The following is a 14,063-nucleotide window of genomic DNA, read 5'->3' as shown; positions in this document are numbered from 1 at the left end:
TCCTCTCTCGCGTGTGGTCGCTCGAAGCAGATACGTTACGTTTTAAGTGTTAGGTGTGGTGGAATTTCCAGAAACGCCATGTTGTGGTAAGATGAGACTAAAGGGAAAGCTTGGACAACATCAGGTCATGCATACGTCACGGGTCAGGGGGCGAGAATATTCAGCCAGTCTCTGATAACCAAACCTGTCCATGCATAATTATGAGAGAGCCAGACCGAACTAGGCTTCAGCGCTGGTGTTTAGGCGGCTGCAATATCTTTGTTTGCTTAAAAGTTCAGCTTAATGTAACGCCTCCAGCATGAGTTGGGACGGCACTGCACAAAACACATTGTGGTTAAACTGGACTGCCTGCCTGCGTAATTGTCTCCTCATTAAATGCGCCCGTATAATTCATCAAAGTCTCCCGCACCTTCTTCACGTATGTGAATTGAGTTGTGCTGCTCTTGAGTTTTGCCTCAACATTAGGTAGGTAGGTTGTAGGTTATGCAGGGAGGGGAATAACATTATTTCTAATAAAATAAAAGTTGTTCCCGAGTCCTGCATCTCAAGCAAAGTCTGAAGTCACTGGTTGTGTAGATGTAGTGCATAGTTTGCCATTTCGGACACAGTGACTCAAGTCTGAGTCTCCTACTGAAGTCCTCTCTCTGTGTTACAATAACAGAGCCCAATTTGGCTGCATAGTGAGGACTTTTACTTACAGTACAGGCTAAAAGTTTGGACACACCTTCTCATTCAATGCGTTTCCTTTATTTTCATGACTATTTGCATCGTAGATTCTCACTGAAGGCATCAAAACTATGAATGAACACATGGAATTATGTACTTAACAAAAAAGTGTGAAATAACTGAAAACATGTCTTATATTTTAGGTTCTACAAAGTAGCCACCCTTTGCTTTTTTTGATAACTCTGCAAACCCTTGGTGTTCTCTCAATGAGCTTCATGAGGTAGTCACCTGAAATGGTTTTACCTTCACAGGTGTGCTTTGTCAGGGTTAATTAGTGGAATTATTTCCCTTATTAATAAAGAAGCAAAGGGTGGCTACTTTGAAGAATCTAAAATATAAGACATGTTTTCAGCTATTTCACACTTTGTTGTTAAGTACATAATTCCATATGTGTTCATTCATAGTTTTGATGCCTTCAGTGAGAATCTACAATGTAAATAGTCATGAAAATAAAAAGGAAACGCATTGAATGAGAAGGTGTGTCCAAACTTTTGGCCTGTACTGTATATAAGAAATAAAAAATGTTGGGTTTAAATCGGGCTCGGGCTCATAATTCCAGTTAATGTGCACGGGCTCGGGGCAGGGTCGGGCTTGATTAATCTAAGCTCTACTTTATTTCTGACAGGACAGCTTTAGACATGAAAGGTGAGAGAGAGAGAAGGGGAATGACATGCAGCAAAGGGCTGCAGGTTCGGGTCCGACCTGTGGCGTGGACTGAAGCCTCTGTTTATGGGCGCGCTCTACCAAGTGAGCTACCCAGGCGCCCAGTTTGACGCGTGTTTTAAGGGAACAGGCTGTGAGAAAGAAGGATGGAAATGGCGTTGGGGTGAGAGCGACGGGCTGAGGGGATTGGCGGAGAGGGAGATAGAGGGGGGAGATAAAACACTCTCTCCTTCTTTCTCCAAATACAAAAGTGTCAACCCAGTCAGCAGCTGGAATGCAGACACTGCTAGTCTTTCGAAACTTCTCCTCGACCTAGCAGGCCACTTCAAATACTTTCTCCGTCTCATCATCTGCTCTCTGGTTATTCGTTTTGATTTTATCATGAATATCACTAACGCTGCTGCTTCATAGGAAAACTTCCACCACAAAGGTGTGTCCAAACTTTTGGCCTGTGCTGTACATTTAGCTTCTTTTACATAAGTACGCTTTTGAATGCAGGACTTTTACTCTTTAAATTGTGTTTTTCTTACTTTTACTTAAGTAAAACATCTGAATACGTCTTTCAACACAATTTATAATAAGACATAAATAAAGTATTGACCACTATTGGGTTGTTGCAGCAGAAAAAGTACAGTAAGGGTTAGGGTTAGAGAAGGATAATTGGCCGAGCACACAACTAGATTATGAAATACAGCACAGGACACCAAGCAAGAGTCAAATGATTACACTGCAAAATGTAAGCTACAGACCATATAAAAGTGTATTTAACTCTAACTATTATCTTCTATTGACTGATCAAACAGAGCAACGATCAACTGTGTCTTGTCTAATTTTCATATGATCCATCCATTGCATTGCAAACATGAGGGAAATTTGCATTTTGCAGCTGTGTCCATAAGTGCCTGTAGTTTCTTTTTGTAAACTGACCATGAGAACAGTAGCTTACATATTTAAGAAGACAATTCTTCCGGAATGTGAGGGGGATTACAGTGAAAGCATGCATAAACCTACGAAAGACGGGAAATTTTATATACTTACACTGTGACCTCTTGAACACTGTGAACATTTCCAACTTGTAATCAAATCCACATTTACACGTTTATATTACAGTTTATAGAACGTTTTTAAAATATCAAACACAGTGACAACTTATCAAAGTTGTTCTTCATTTAGTGAGGCAAGTTTTTCATTTATGTTTTCTAGAAATGTCGGGTTTTAAAAAGTATGTTGGATTCAGTTAGGTGATAATGTTTTGAAAATGATAAAATGGTGAAATAAGTGGTTTAGTGTTGTGTTGCCTCTCCCTTACAACTACTTCTAGATTAATATGTTGGCGTTTTTTTTCCTTTGGAACCTAAATGAACTTGGCATATTTGTTGTATGTAAGCTGGTAGAGTGAGGTATGGCCTGTGGAAATCCTGTGGTATAGAGCTCAACACTGTGGTTCCAGAAGTACAAATCCCATCCATTTTCTCTATAGGGATTTTGAGTTTTAGTCATAATGTCTTAACCATCCAATTCACGAGCTACGAGACTGTGAAACAAAGGTTTATATTCCCATAGAAGCCACAAGTCTGTATGATATCAACCTTGGTTTAAGAAAAACATGTTTTAAATGCTATAAATAAAACATGTCATGCTATGATAGATAGATAGATAGATAGATAGATAGATAGATAGATAGATAGATAGATAGATACATACTTTATTGATCCCCAAGGGAAAATTCAAGGTCCCAGTAGCTTACAGACATCACACACAACATTCACATACATCACAAACAGGATGATAAAATAAAGAATCCATATGAATAGCATCAATAAAAGAAAAAATACTAAATAAAATAAAAAATAAAAAATGTGCATGAATGTATGGATGTATAAGCATGAGACACGTGCAGCGACAGGGCAGGGACTGACCCTGTGATTCAGCATGCATGGTGAGGTGCGCTAAGAGAGTGTCATGAATGTCATGGAGAAGTACTACACTACCCACAATCCAAAGCGTAACAGCGACGTCTAAGATTGGTGGAGCTTGCCGTAACCATGGGAATGTTTACCACACCCACTTACCCCTGAATGGCTAGAGACCTTTTGAATGGAATTCCATTGCTAGGCAACAGCCTGGCCCCTTGTTAACTTCCTGTTATATGAAGTCACCCTGCGTTCATGGACATCGGAAAAACGTTTTTCCGAGTGAAAACGTCACCATTCACGTAACGTCCTGTGGGAATCAGAGGTCGGAAACTTGGGCTGGATTTTAATAACCGAGTTTCCCAGTTGGTGACGCGTTGTTGACAACTGACGTTTGATGTCGGCGACTTTGGGTCACTGAACATATTTTAATGACAATAAACTGTTTATTGTGGACAAATGCCTCTTCCAAGAAACATACAGACATAATATGTTTCAAATTATTCATAAATAGGCCCACGTATAAAATAAAAAAAACACATCATCCGTGTCCTTTCCCGTTGGTTGTCCTGCAGATAACAAACAAACACCTGGCGATGTGCTGTTTGGATGCTCGCATAATAAAACAGCAGAAAATCTTTAGTTATTGTGGCCTCCATGTTTTCACACACCTGATGCTCTAGGCTACGGCCAACCGTTGGTGGCAGTAATGCAAAAAGTTGTTATGCCAAACGCCAATATAACAGAAGAAGAAGAACACGCATCCCGACCATGTGAACGCTACCAGTCTGAAAAAAAACGTAACCACGGGGGCGGTGCCTGTTATTCCGAGGTGGCATGAACGCAGGGTCATTCACATATACTGCAACAGGAAATCAGCTTGGGTGCCATTAAGTTGGTTAGGTTTAGGGTAAAACCTAACCCAAAAAGAGTAGGACCCGAAAAGAATTTTTGCTTCTTCCTACTCCTTTTGTAGAGTATTTTAATTAGTATTTATTTATTTAGCTTATTCTTGCTTTTTCTTACTGTAACAGTCCTTCCAGTTAAATGCAGAGTTTTTTTGTGATTATTGCGGGCAAAAATCCTAGATTATGCAGAATGTTTTCTTAAAAAAATGCGATGGAATATGCGGGATATTTATTCAATTTTATGCGATGAAATTGCAGGAACTTGCAAAAACTGCGGTTTGATGAAAAAGAGAAAAAAAAGTGATTCCCCCAACACCCTGCTTTTTGAAGTTCATAAGTTCATTCGTAATTACGTCACTTCATAACGTTCCCATGGCAACAGGGGAAAATGGCTGCTCTTGTGTGAAGTAAACGCAACATTTTTCAACTTTCTGCTAAGATATATGTGACTTTTTTGCAACGAAAATGCAGGGATTATGAAATCACGCAAACCCCGCATATTTTGCGCGGAAATTGGCAATTTTTGCGGCGCAAGTGCGGCGTATTTCAAAAAATGCGGCCCCCGCATAAATATGCGGACTTTGGCTGATTATGCATTGAATTATGCGATCGCATAATCGCGTTTTTCTCGAGGGACTGCTGTAAAATGGAAAATACTTTGTCTTGTATTTTAAGTCTTCTGTTTATTTTATTTTTTTGTATGTCATTAAAATAAAACAAAACAAAAAATGACACAGTTATGAATGAATGAATTGATATCTGTGATGTTTTTTTTTTGCCCCTTTCAAAATGTTCTTATGCGCCGAATCAAATGTTTTATGGTCACAATTCATCTCGTAGCTGGTTGGCTTGTGTACAGGCTTAAAACTCTTTATAGAAGCATTAAATTAAACATCAATGGAGATTTTGTATGGGGAAAATCCATTTAAAAAAAGCCATTCAAAAACTGTTGAGCTCTATAAAGACCTTACAGATACATGAATGTGTTTTTTTTATTTTTTATTTAAAGGAACTGTCTTGGTAAGCACGAGTTTGCTCAGTCAACGTTGTGTGGCTATATTAGTGCAGCTGGATATTATGTTCCACACTGTAAACCCAGTAACACAGTTGGGAAGCAGTAGAATATCAGTACCTCTATGCAAATCACCCAACAGCCACAAAGGACAAAGAACACAAAAATAACCACAGGCTCAATAGGACAGCTACAGTCTACTGTGTTCTTCCTAACCCAGTCTGATAAACAGTGCTTTGTTTGAGAGGGTAGAAAAATAATGAATATGCATATTTATATTTATATACAGGTGTCAAGCTGTGCTGTGGTTAAGCTCATACACATGTTTATTTTGTAGAACGTGTGTTATGAATGCGTGTGTGATATTGTAATGCATTTACTTGCCACTTTACCAGTGGTGTAGTCTAATGTATTGTAGTGAGTATACTGTACTGTATATACTGTATATATATATATATATATATATATATATATATATATATATATGTGGGCCAGAATCTGCCTTTGGGGAAGGGGGGGTCATATCATAGTGGGAGGTCTGGGTGTCCTCCCCCAGGGGAGTTTTGAGCGTCAGCAACTTCACTTTTGTTGCATTTGGATACACTTTAATGCACCAATTTATGGTGGAAATCCCTTTATTTAGCCTATGCGAAGAAAAAGAACACAAACAAAATATATCAAAAATATAATGGAAAGTATGTTGTTGCGTGTCATTGGGCATTTCTAAGTGGGTATATGGAAATCCTGGAGCTTTCTTAGTGGGTATACTGCGTATACCTGCGTATCACGTAGACTACAGCACTGCACTTTCCACTGTTACTTGATGTCAGGTTTAAACCTTAAAACCTTTACCTACCTATTACCAGAGATGGGAGTAAGTCACACATGGGCAAGTCGCAAGCAAGTCTCAAGTCTTAACCTTCAAGTCTCAAGCAAGTCCAAGTCATTTTTTGTGACAATCAAGTCAAGTCAAGTCATAGCTTTGGTCAAGCAAGTCACAAGTCAAGTCATACCAAAGTTTCCATTTTTAAACAAGCTAAAGACAGTGATTATGAACTGCTGGAGTTTTATTTGCATTTTTTACTCAAAAGACATTGCGTCCACATACATCTGAAGAGTTTAAATTAACACAGATAAAAAAATCACAGCCTAAAACTGATATTACGCCAACAATAAATCAACATTGTTCAATATGCCTCAAACATGACATTAAATCATGAAATTCCTTCAAACAATTAAAGTATAATGGTTCCTAAGTCAAATAATATTCTTCAAACATGCCTCACTTTTATGAGACAGAAACACATCCTTTAACCTTTCCTTCTCTTAAAGAACAAAACATATTCTTTAGGAGTAGCTGAATCCCACCACCTTTGCTTATCACATGGAATAGAAAGTATATGTTGATATTTGACAGTGTATTTGTGAGTGAATGTGTGCGTGTTTAAGAAAGAGTGAGTGAAAAGTTATTAATATTGGTGAGTGAATGTGCGTGTGTGTGAGAGTGCAAAGTGCGTTGTATGTGTGCCTAGCTTTATTCACATACTTACATCTGCATGTGTGTGTGTTTATGAGAGAGAGAGAGAGAGAGAGAGAGAGAGAGAGAGAGCAGTTTGTGTTGTGTGTGTGTATGTGTGCCTAGTTTTATTCGCTCTTACCGCCACCTTGAACAAAGAGGGGAGGGTGTGCTTATTCATGGCCAAAAACTTGGCCATTCTTCTGTCCATCACAAATGTCCAAATAGTGGTTCAGCTGAACATGGGGAGTGGAACCCGAATCTCTCCCGATTTGAAGTGTCTGATGAAATTTGACGTCGGAAATGTTTGTACTGCAGACCTTACAAACTGCCGTTCGTTTTTTTTGTTGCCTGGTCAGATGTGTAGGCTAATCCTTATAGCCAAACTTTATTATTTTCTGTGCAGAGGGACATAGGCGCCGATTTATGTTTTCCTCCGTGGGTGCTCACACGCGCACACCCTTTAAAAAAAAGTGTTTGCATTTCAGAACCTTACGGACAGCGGCCGACACGAAGACACACGCCGTAATAAAGCCAGGACAGCGCCACTTCTCACAAATAGGCTACAGACAGGATTGGAGATGAAAAGTTTAACTGGCACGTAACCGTGATCAGCTTCGTGGGAAATTAAGAATCAATGCCACCGACATAACCAATCACACTATGACAGACGCTCCACAACTGCTGTGTTTAATTTTCGATTCACGTAAAAATGAACTGGCAGTCTGGCACACGTGGGTGGTCAGTATTTTCGGCGCCCATGAGAGGGATCCATGACGTTAAGTTAGCCTACTAGCCATAGCCAGTGTTGTTTACTGACGGTCCCGAATTTTAGAAAAGAACCGCCCTCTGTACTTTTTGAAAAAATGCACATGCGCAACACTCTGCCTGCTCCCAAGAGGGAACGCCTATTAAACGTGTGCACGAGAGTGCACTGTTTACAAGTTGCTATCGGCATGGCTCATACAAGCCTACTTTCCAAAAGAAGATTTGCACTTTTTCACAAATTGAGATGTTTACCGTGTTTGCGCGGTGCGTGACTTGTGCCAGGGCTAGCATCGCTAATCATAGCTTACATCAACTTTTACTAGCAGTGATTTTAAATGGATTTCTCCAGATAGCCAAACTTTACCTGTGGAGTAGAAACTTCACGACTGAGGCATCAGTGGGAAGCCCAACCTGTGCTTTTAGCGCACGCCAGCGTGTGAACTATATTCTCCCAAAAGCTTCTATGCTTCAATGAATGTCTGAAACTGTAGTTCAAGCTCACCACACATATACACTTGAAAGCTCGGGACGTGCACGTACGACGGCCTGACGTAAACATATCACCAGAATGATTGACAACTAGGACCAATAGTCTTGATGATCCACCCGGAAAAAGAAAATCCTCCACTATACCTTTAATGTGGCCTATTAACATTTTCAACCACATACCATACCTCCACACTGATGATATCCTAAAACTAGAAAGCTGTATCTCTAAGATTTACATTAACATTTACAGGTAGACAAAGCTTTTTTAGGATGCTGCAAAATAATGGGCCATATTGGTAAAGCAGGAAGCGACATACAAGGTTAGAGGGTCTTTTCTAAGGATTTCATTTTAATCACAGATACAAATTAATCAAACACATCTCATGTAGAAGCGATACATGTGCTCTTGTACAGATTCTACTACACTATACTATATATTAACTGCAACATGCAATTAGAGTACACAACATTTACAGCACATTTAAAAAAAATTTAAAACTACATGAAGATACCTCAAATGTGTAAGGTGCTGAAAACCAATAAGAAAGTTGTTGTTTTTTGTGCAATTTCTACACATGCAGTAAATAACTTGAGTTTGTTGGGTATTCATGTAGCCTGTGGTAGCCTGGAAAGAAGGACTATAATAGGAGTGTGCCAGACGCTTGTGGAAGACTTGTTTTGCATAAGTGTGCTGAATGCAAATTATCTTATTTGCTTTGTTTGTCACTGCCAAGCTATACAAACTATATACAGCAAAAATAACTTTGATCAACAAAAGTTACAACACATTAACAGGGTATCTGCACACTTCTTCCCAAACGAATGCTCTTAGGTCTAGCGATACATAATACCTCAATGTTGATATCAATATTGACATTTCACCAGTATATATATAAGTATAAATCACAGGTAAAACTCTCAAAATATAATAGTCAAAATGTTAAATGCAATGAACTGTGTTCTTCTGTTATGCATTACATGATATCAATCCCTTTACATGTCTTGAATAGAACTCATTTCGGAAGTTTTTAAATACAGTTTGCTTGAAATCCTTCATTCGGACAAAACAAATTAGTAAAATGACAGAACGCTCTTATTGCCGAGCCCTTGTGCACATGAATACTGACATGGCTGTCAAAACCACCTCAGCCTAAGACTAAAACACATACCGGAGTCCATGTTGAACCTCGTGCGGAGGAAGAAGAGCCATAACATCCATTTAACATCCATATCACAAACAGCTAAAAGACTGCATATGTGGCTGGGCTTCTGTTCAGTAGTGTGCTACAGTATGCTGCTGCATAAAATAGACACTGAAAGTCAAGTAGTATTTGACGTGCGCACACACACACACACACACACACACACACACACACACACACACACACACACACACACACACTCACTGTGGTCATATTGTATGACAGTAACAAGTTTCTAATCCAAACAGGGGTTCAGAGTCACATTTGAAAGAAAAAAAAAAATAACTTTAGGGAAAAAACTGAGCTACGTCATTTTCTGCGTCAAGTGCATAACAGGAAGTCAAATAGTGTCTGATTTTAACCCAAACCACAATCTTTTTCTAAACTTAACTAATTGGTGTTGGTGCGTCAACATAACCCTGTAGTTATTGTGCCTAAACCTTACCAAACTTGGACCGTTTCACATGTGTTTTAAACCGTAAGCATTTAGATATAAGGTGGTAGTTCTTGTTACCGCTAGGGGCGCTAATTTATGAAACGCTCCTGTGAGTCGTATTAGAGAGTAGTAATAAATGGCCGATATCATTGTATGGTTTGGAGGACTTGTACAATACTGTAAGTACAGTACCAGTCAAAAGTTTGGACATCTTTCTCATTCACTTGAATGGAACACAGAACTATGTTGAGATCTGAGAGGAGAAGAGTGGGACATGGTTATCAGTGGGATTCTGCATACTGAAATAGCAGCACAGGCTGCATATTAAAAAGGATCTTTTTATATTTTCTTTGGGTATTTCCTGGCACTTCTTTTACCTGTATGGAATTTTATTTGACTGATTGTCCTGTCCAAGTCAATTTGTCATTGTGATGCCACACCTTGAGTAAGCAAGTTCACAGATCCGTGGAAGACAGCCTAGCCTTGGCTAACTGATTTGATTGGCAAAGTAAACCCAAGCCAAGAGACATTTTGCATCTTTCTGGACATTTTGTTGCTTGAAAATGATGTGATGAATACTTTTAAATGTCAAAACAGTGCCTAAGTGTAATCTTTCAATATAATGTATGTGACTTACCGCAAAGACACACACACACACACACACACACACACACACACACACACACACACACACTTTTCCAAGACATCAGATAGAAAATCTATCCTCTCTATGTGCTCTTCGTACATACAAACTCTTTTTGTCAAAACTCAGTCAAACTATTACTGTATGAATCTTCATTTTTCCAAAAATCAAGCCTGACTCTTGGATGTTACAATATACTTCAAATCGAACATCAATACTATATACTACTTCTAACTTCTAACTCTGGCTGAACATGGGTGAACATGTGTGAAACAGCTGGTTTGCTTGGCTGGTTGTCATTCTGACTGACCCGAGCTGTCTGCAAAGATCATCAAATGTTGACGCCAGAGTGAGCTCCACTGGAGGCAGCAGATGACACATTGTAACCGTCTGGGGAAAAAAAACCAGCAACAAAACAAAGTGATTCAGTCTGTGGCAAAACAATATAACAACTGATAGTCAAACAGGACTAAGAGTCTACCGCTTTGGCAGGCTGTACTTTGGCAGATCAGTGTTTGAGCTGTTGTACGATATCCTACAAAAACGTATGCACACCAATTCATATGATATCCTACGAAATCAGGCGTCTTTCCAGTTAAATTTAGCCGACAAAAGGTTACACCGTGTGCTGTTGGTCCTTTCAGAGGCCGTTGCTAGTTGAGATTAGCCGATAAAACGTGACTTTTAGCCGGGTACAGCTGCACCACGAGATGACGGTCCTTTCAGCGGCCGTGGCAGTTGAGTTTACCGGACAAAAAGTGGATGTCAAGAAGCGACGAGAGTTAAGTTTAGGCACCAAAACAACTAGTTAAGATTAAAACATTATCAGGACATGACAGAGTATTTCCTGATAGTCTTGCTGTCTTTTGTCCGGGAAAAGACAGCAAGACTAAAAAAATAAATAAGAAGTATCGGTTCAGGCACTGTTTAGGCACCAGGACCGTTTGAAAAGTAACATTTTAGCACCGGTTTTGGAAAAAATCCAAGCGATACCCAACCCTAGACAAGAACACCGCTCCCTGGCTTAAAAGCGTTGTGTTTTATGACATAGACATCGGCCCCCAACCCCGTCCCTACACGGACCACAGTGGTCTTATACAGCAGCAGTCACTGTGGTGCATACAGCAATAAAATATGAATATAAATTACAGTGCTTCACTTTTTGTAGCACTATGTACGAATAGTTAATGAGAACAGCCTGGCATGCTACCATGCTTACAATGTTGACATCAACATGCTGATGTTTGTGTTGCATGGGGAGAAAAGGATTATCTCTCCCTATAATTTGGGAATATTCATGTTGGTGGAAAAGTTCATAGCAATCTATCCAATAGTTGTTGATATTCTGACCGACCGACCAACTGACATGGGCCGCTAGCATAGTTAATAAAACCGCTACACCAGCACTAAGAAATTTAACTTGTGATCTTCTGTTTCTTTCTTATCTTAATTGTTGCTTTACCTCTTCCTCTTCTCCAGTTCCGGAAAAATCCCAATGTACTTGAGATTCCAGCGCTGGTGCTCTAAAATGAGAATAAAAGCAAAAACATGAATCACCACCACTTCTTTAACTGCTAACAACAAAAGTGACATTGCCAAGAAAGCTGTTCTTACCCTGGTCCCGGTTCTGGAACTTTGTGACCTTATTGTGATTTCTGACCGCACCTTAAAAGTAAAATTTTCAAACATTAATGTCAATAAAACACTTTTTTTTAAAGGGTCAACAACTGAAAATTGCTGTGCAGAATATATAATTCAAACTGGACTTTCTGAATCACATGTCACTGTCCCGCTAGTACCTGTAGCAAGACATCCACACTAGCATGTTTTTAAAATGCACCCTAACCCTAACCCCAACACCAGATATTGACTGGTTTTCAGGGACCCCCCCGGACACCACCAATACAGTAAAACTGCACATTTTAGAGGGGCCTTTTATTGTGGCCAGCCTAAGGCACACCTGTGCAATAATCATGCTGTCTAATGTGAGGTGGATGGATTATCTCGGCAAAGGAGAAATGCTCACTGACACAGATTTAGACAATATTTGAGAGAAATAGGCCCCTTAGATCATGAAAAATGGGGACAAAAACAAGTTTTGCGTTTATAATTTTGTTCAGTGTACATACCTTTTTGTCCAGCAGCGTTCCAAACACAAGTATGAAGAAACCCTTTAAAGAAAGAAACACAGAGTGGCATCAACTAAGAGAGCTTCAATGACAAAAGGCAAACTCACTAATCACAATCCATATAATCATTTCACCACAGTATACTATATATTACTGATCAGAATTATTAACTAGTTAATAGTAAAATAGACAAACTCTATTTGTACCTGCAGTGAATTAAAAAATGCGAATGCAATTAGGATTCCTTCATTGTCTGGATTGGTCATGGTTCCGACTCCCAGACCCCAAGTTAATCCAAAGAATGGTGTGAGGAAAGCCAAAGTCCTGGCAATGACAACCAGAACATGCCTTTCAGCTGCTTGTACAGCGTCTCCCACTGACCTTCTCCTCAACATTTTGAATATCACCACCAACAGGATCATAAGGTTTATCACCACTATGACCAGCGCAGGGATCACAAAGGCCAGTAAAGCTTTGGATTTGTACCAGTTGAGCCAGCAAACTTCAGTTCCTTGGATGTATTCTTGTTTGGGTGCAGTTACAGCAACAGTTATGATCACGATGACGAGAGGAGCCCCGTAGCCCAGAGTGAATCCAAAAGCCAACAGAGTTGTTTTGGACAATCCCCCGTCAAAGACATTGACTGTGCGGTAGAGTAACAGCAGACCTGAGGCTAACATCCAGAAAAACAGGGCCAGGTAGAAAAAATGGATAAAAAATGTAGCTGCATTGCACGCTGGTTGGTTTATCTCTTCAGCATCTGAAATAGCCGCCCCAATAATAAACCAAATGTCTGCAATCAGGAGAGACAAAGCGATGTTAACAATGGAGACATGACGCAAGTAAGATGTGTTGTTTCTCCTTATTTTCTTCCATATGACAGCTTCAATTATCAGGCATATGACCAAGGAAGCCATGGATATGGAAACTCCAACGTAGGTTATATAATCCAGCACGAGGCTACCAGTACTGTAGGGTGACATGAGGATAGAGAACGACGTCAGGTGGTTGCAGTTGCAGGTGACGGCTTTGTTTGTGTTGCGTACCAACGCACAGCCCTTGCTGTCCCATCCCCCGGTATTGTCAAAGAGGCTGAAATTCCAGAAAACACACTTAGGGTTCCCCAGAGTATTGTTTTTGACAGCAAATGTGAATGAAACGTTATTGACGCTTCCATTGGAATAAACAAGTACAACTCTCCCATTGATGACATTGACGCTTGAGTTGGTTATATCTCGTGGAGGGAGTACGTTATCCATTGAGGCAAATGACAGCACAGCGATGGAGCTGTGTCCTCCATTAGCGACAGGTATGACTACCCCCACAGAAGAATTCGAGAATGCAAAGTCAGCATTGAAATTGTCCGTGAGGATGGTTTTGTTCAACAGAATTGACGGTGTTGCAATGTTAAAAGAATCATTGGTAAGGATTTTTGTTATTTTCTCAAGAGACTGCAGTAGATCTGAGCTGACGCTATTAGCTGGGGGGCTGTTACTTGTTACTGAGATGTTTTGGGCACTTTTGTTGTTTAGAGAGTTCCATGATTCTTTTGCTGCATTTGTGGTGAGGACACCTGCAACTAAAAGGACATCCTAAATTGAAAGGAAAGAAGATATTAGTTAATGTGTAATGCAGTATATTGTTAAGGATGTGTAAAC

At 39.8% G+C, this 14,063-nt stretch overlaps 1 protein-coding gene across 1 annotated transcript; it reads right to left on the bottom strand.

Annotated features, from left to right (window-relative positions):
* Positions 1-10,525: 10,525 nt before the first annotated feature.
* On the bottom strand, positions 10,526-13,664 carry LOC114573578 (adhesion G-protein coupled receptor F1). Its single transcript, XM_028605853.1, has 5 exons — positions 12,612-13,664; positions 12,406-12,447; positions 11,891-11,941; positions 11,739-11,799; positions 10,526-10,666 (listed from the first exon to the last, which is right to left on the bottom strand). Exons 1-5 carry the CDS (start codon positions 13,662-13,664, stop codon positions 10,608-10,610), a joined length of 1,266 nt encoding a protein of 421 aa, XP_028461654.1. The 3' UTR covers positions 10,526-10,607.
* Positions 13,665-14,063: the final 399 nt, after the last annotated feature.

Source organism: Perca flavescens, chromosome 18 (genome assembly GCF_004354835.1).
Source record: "Perca flavescens isolate YP-PL-M2 chromosome 18, PFLA_1.0, whole genome shotgun sequence".
Classification (NCBI taxonomy): domain Eukaryota; kingdom Metazoa; phylum Chordata; class Actinopteri; order Perciformes; family Percidae; genus Perca; species Perca flavescens.
This window is presented reverse-complemented; position numbering and strand designations above follow the sequence as displayed.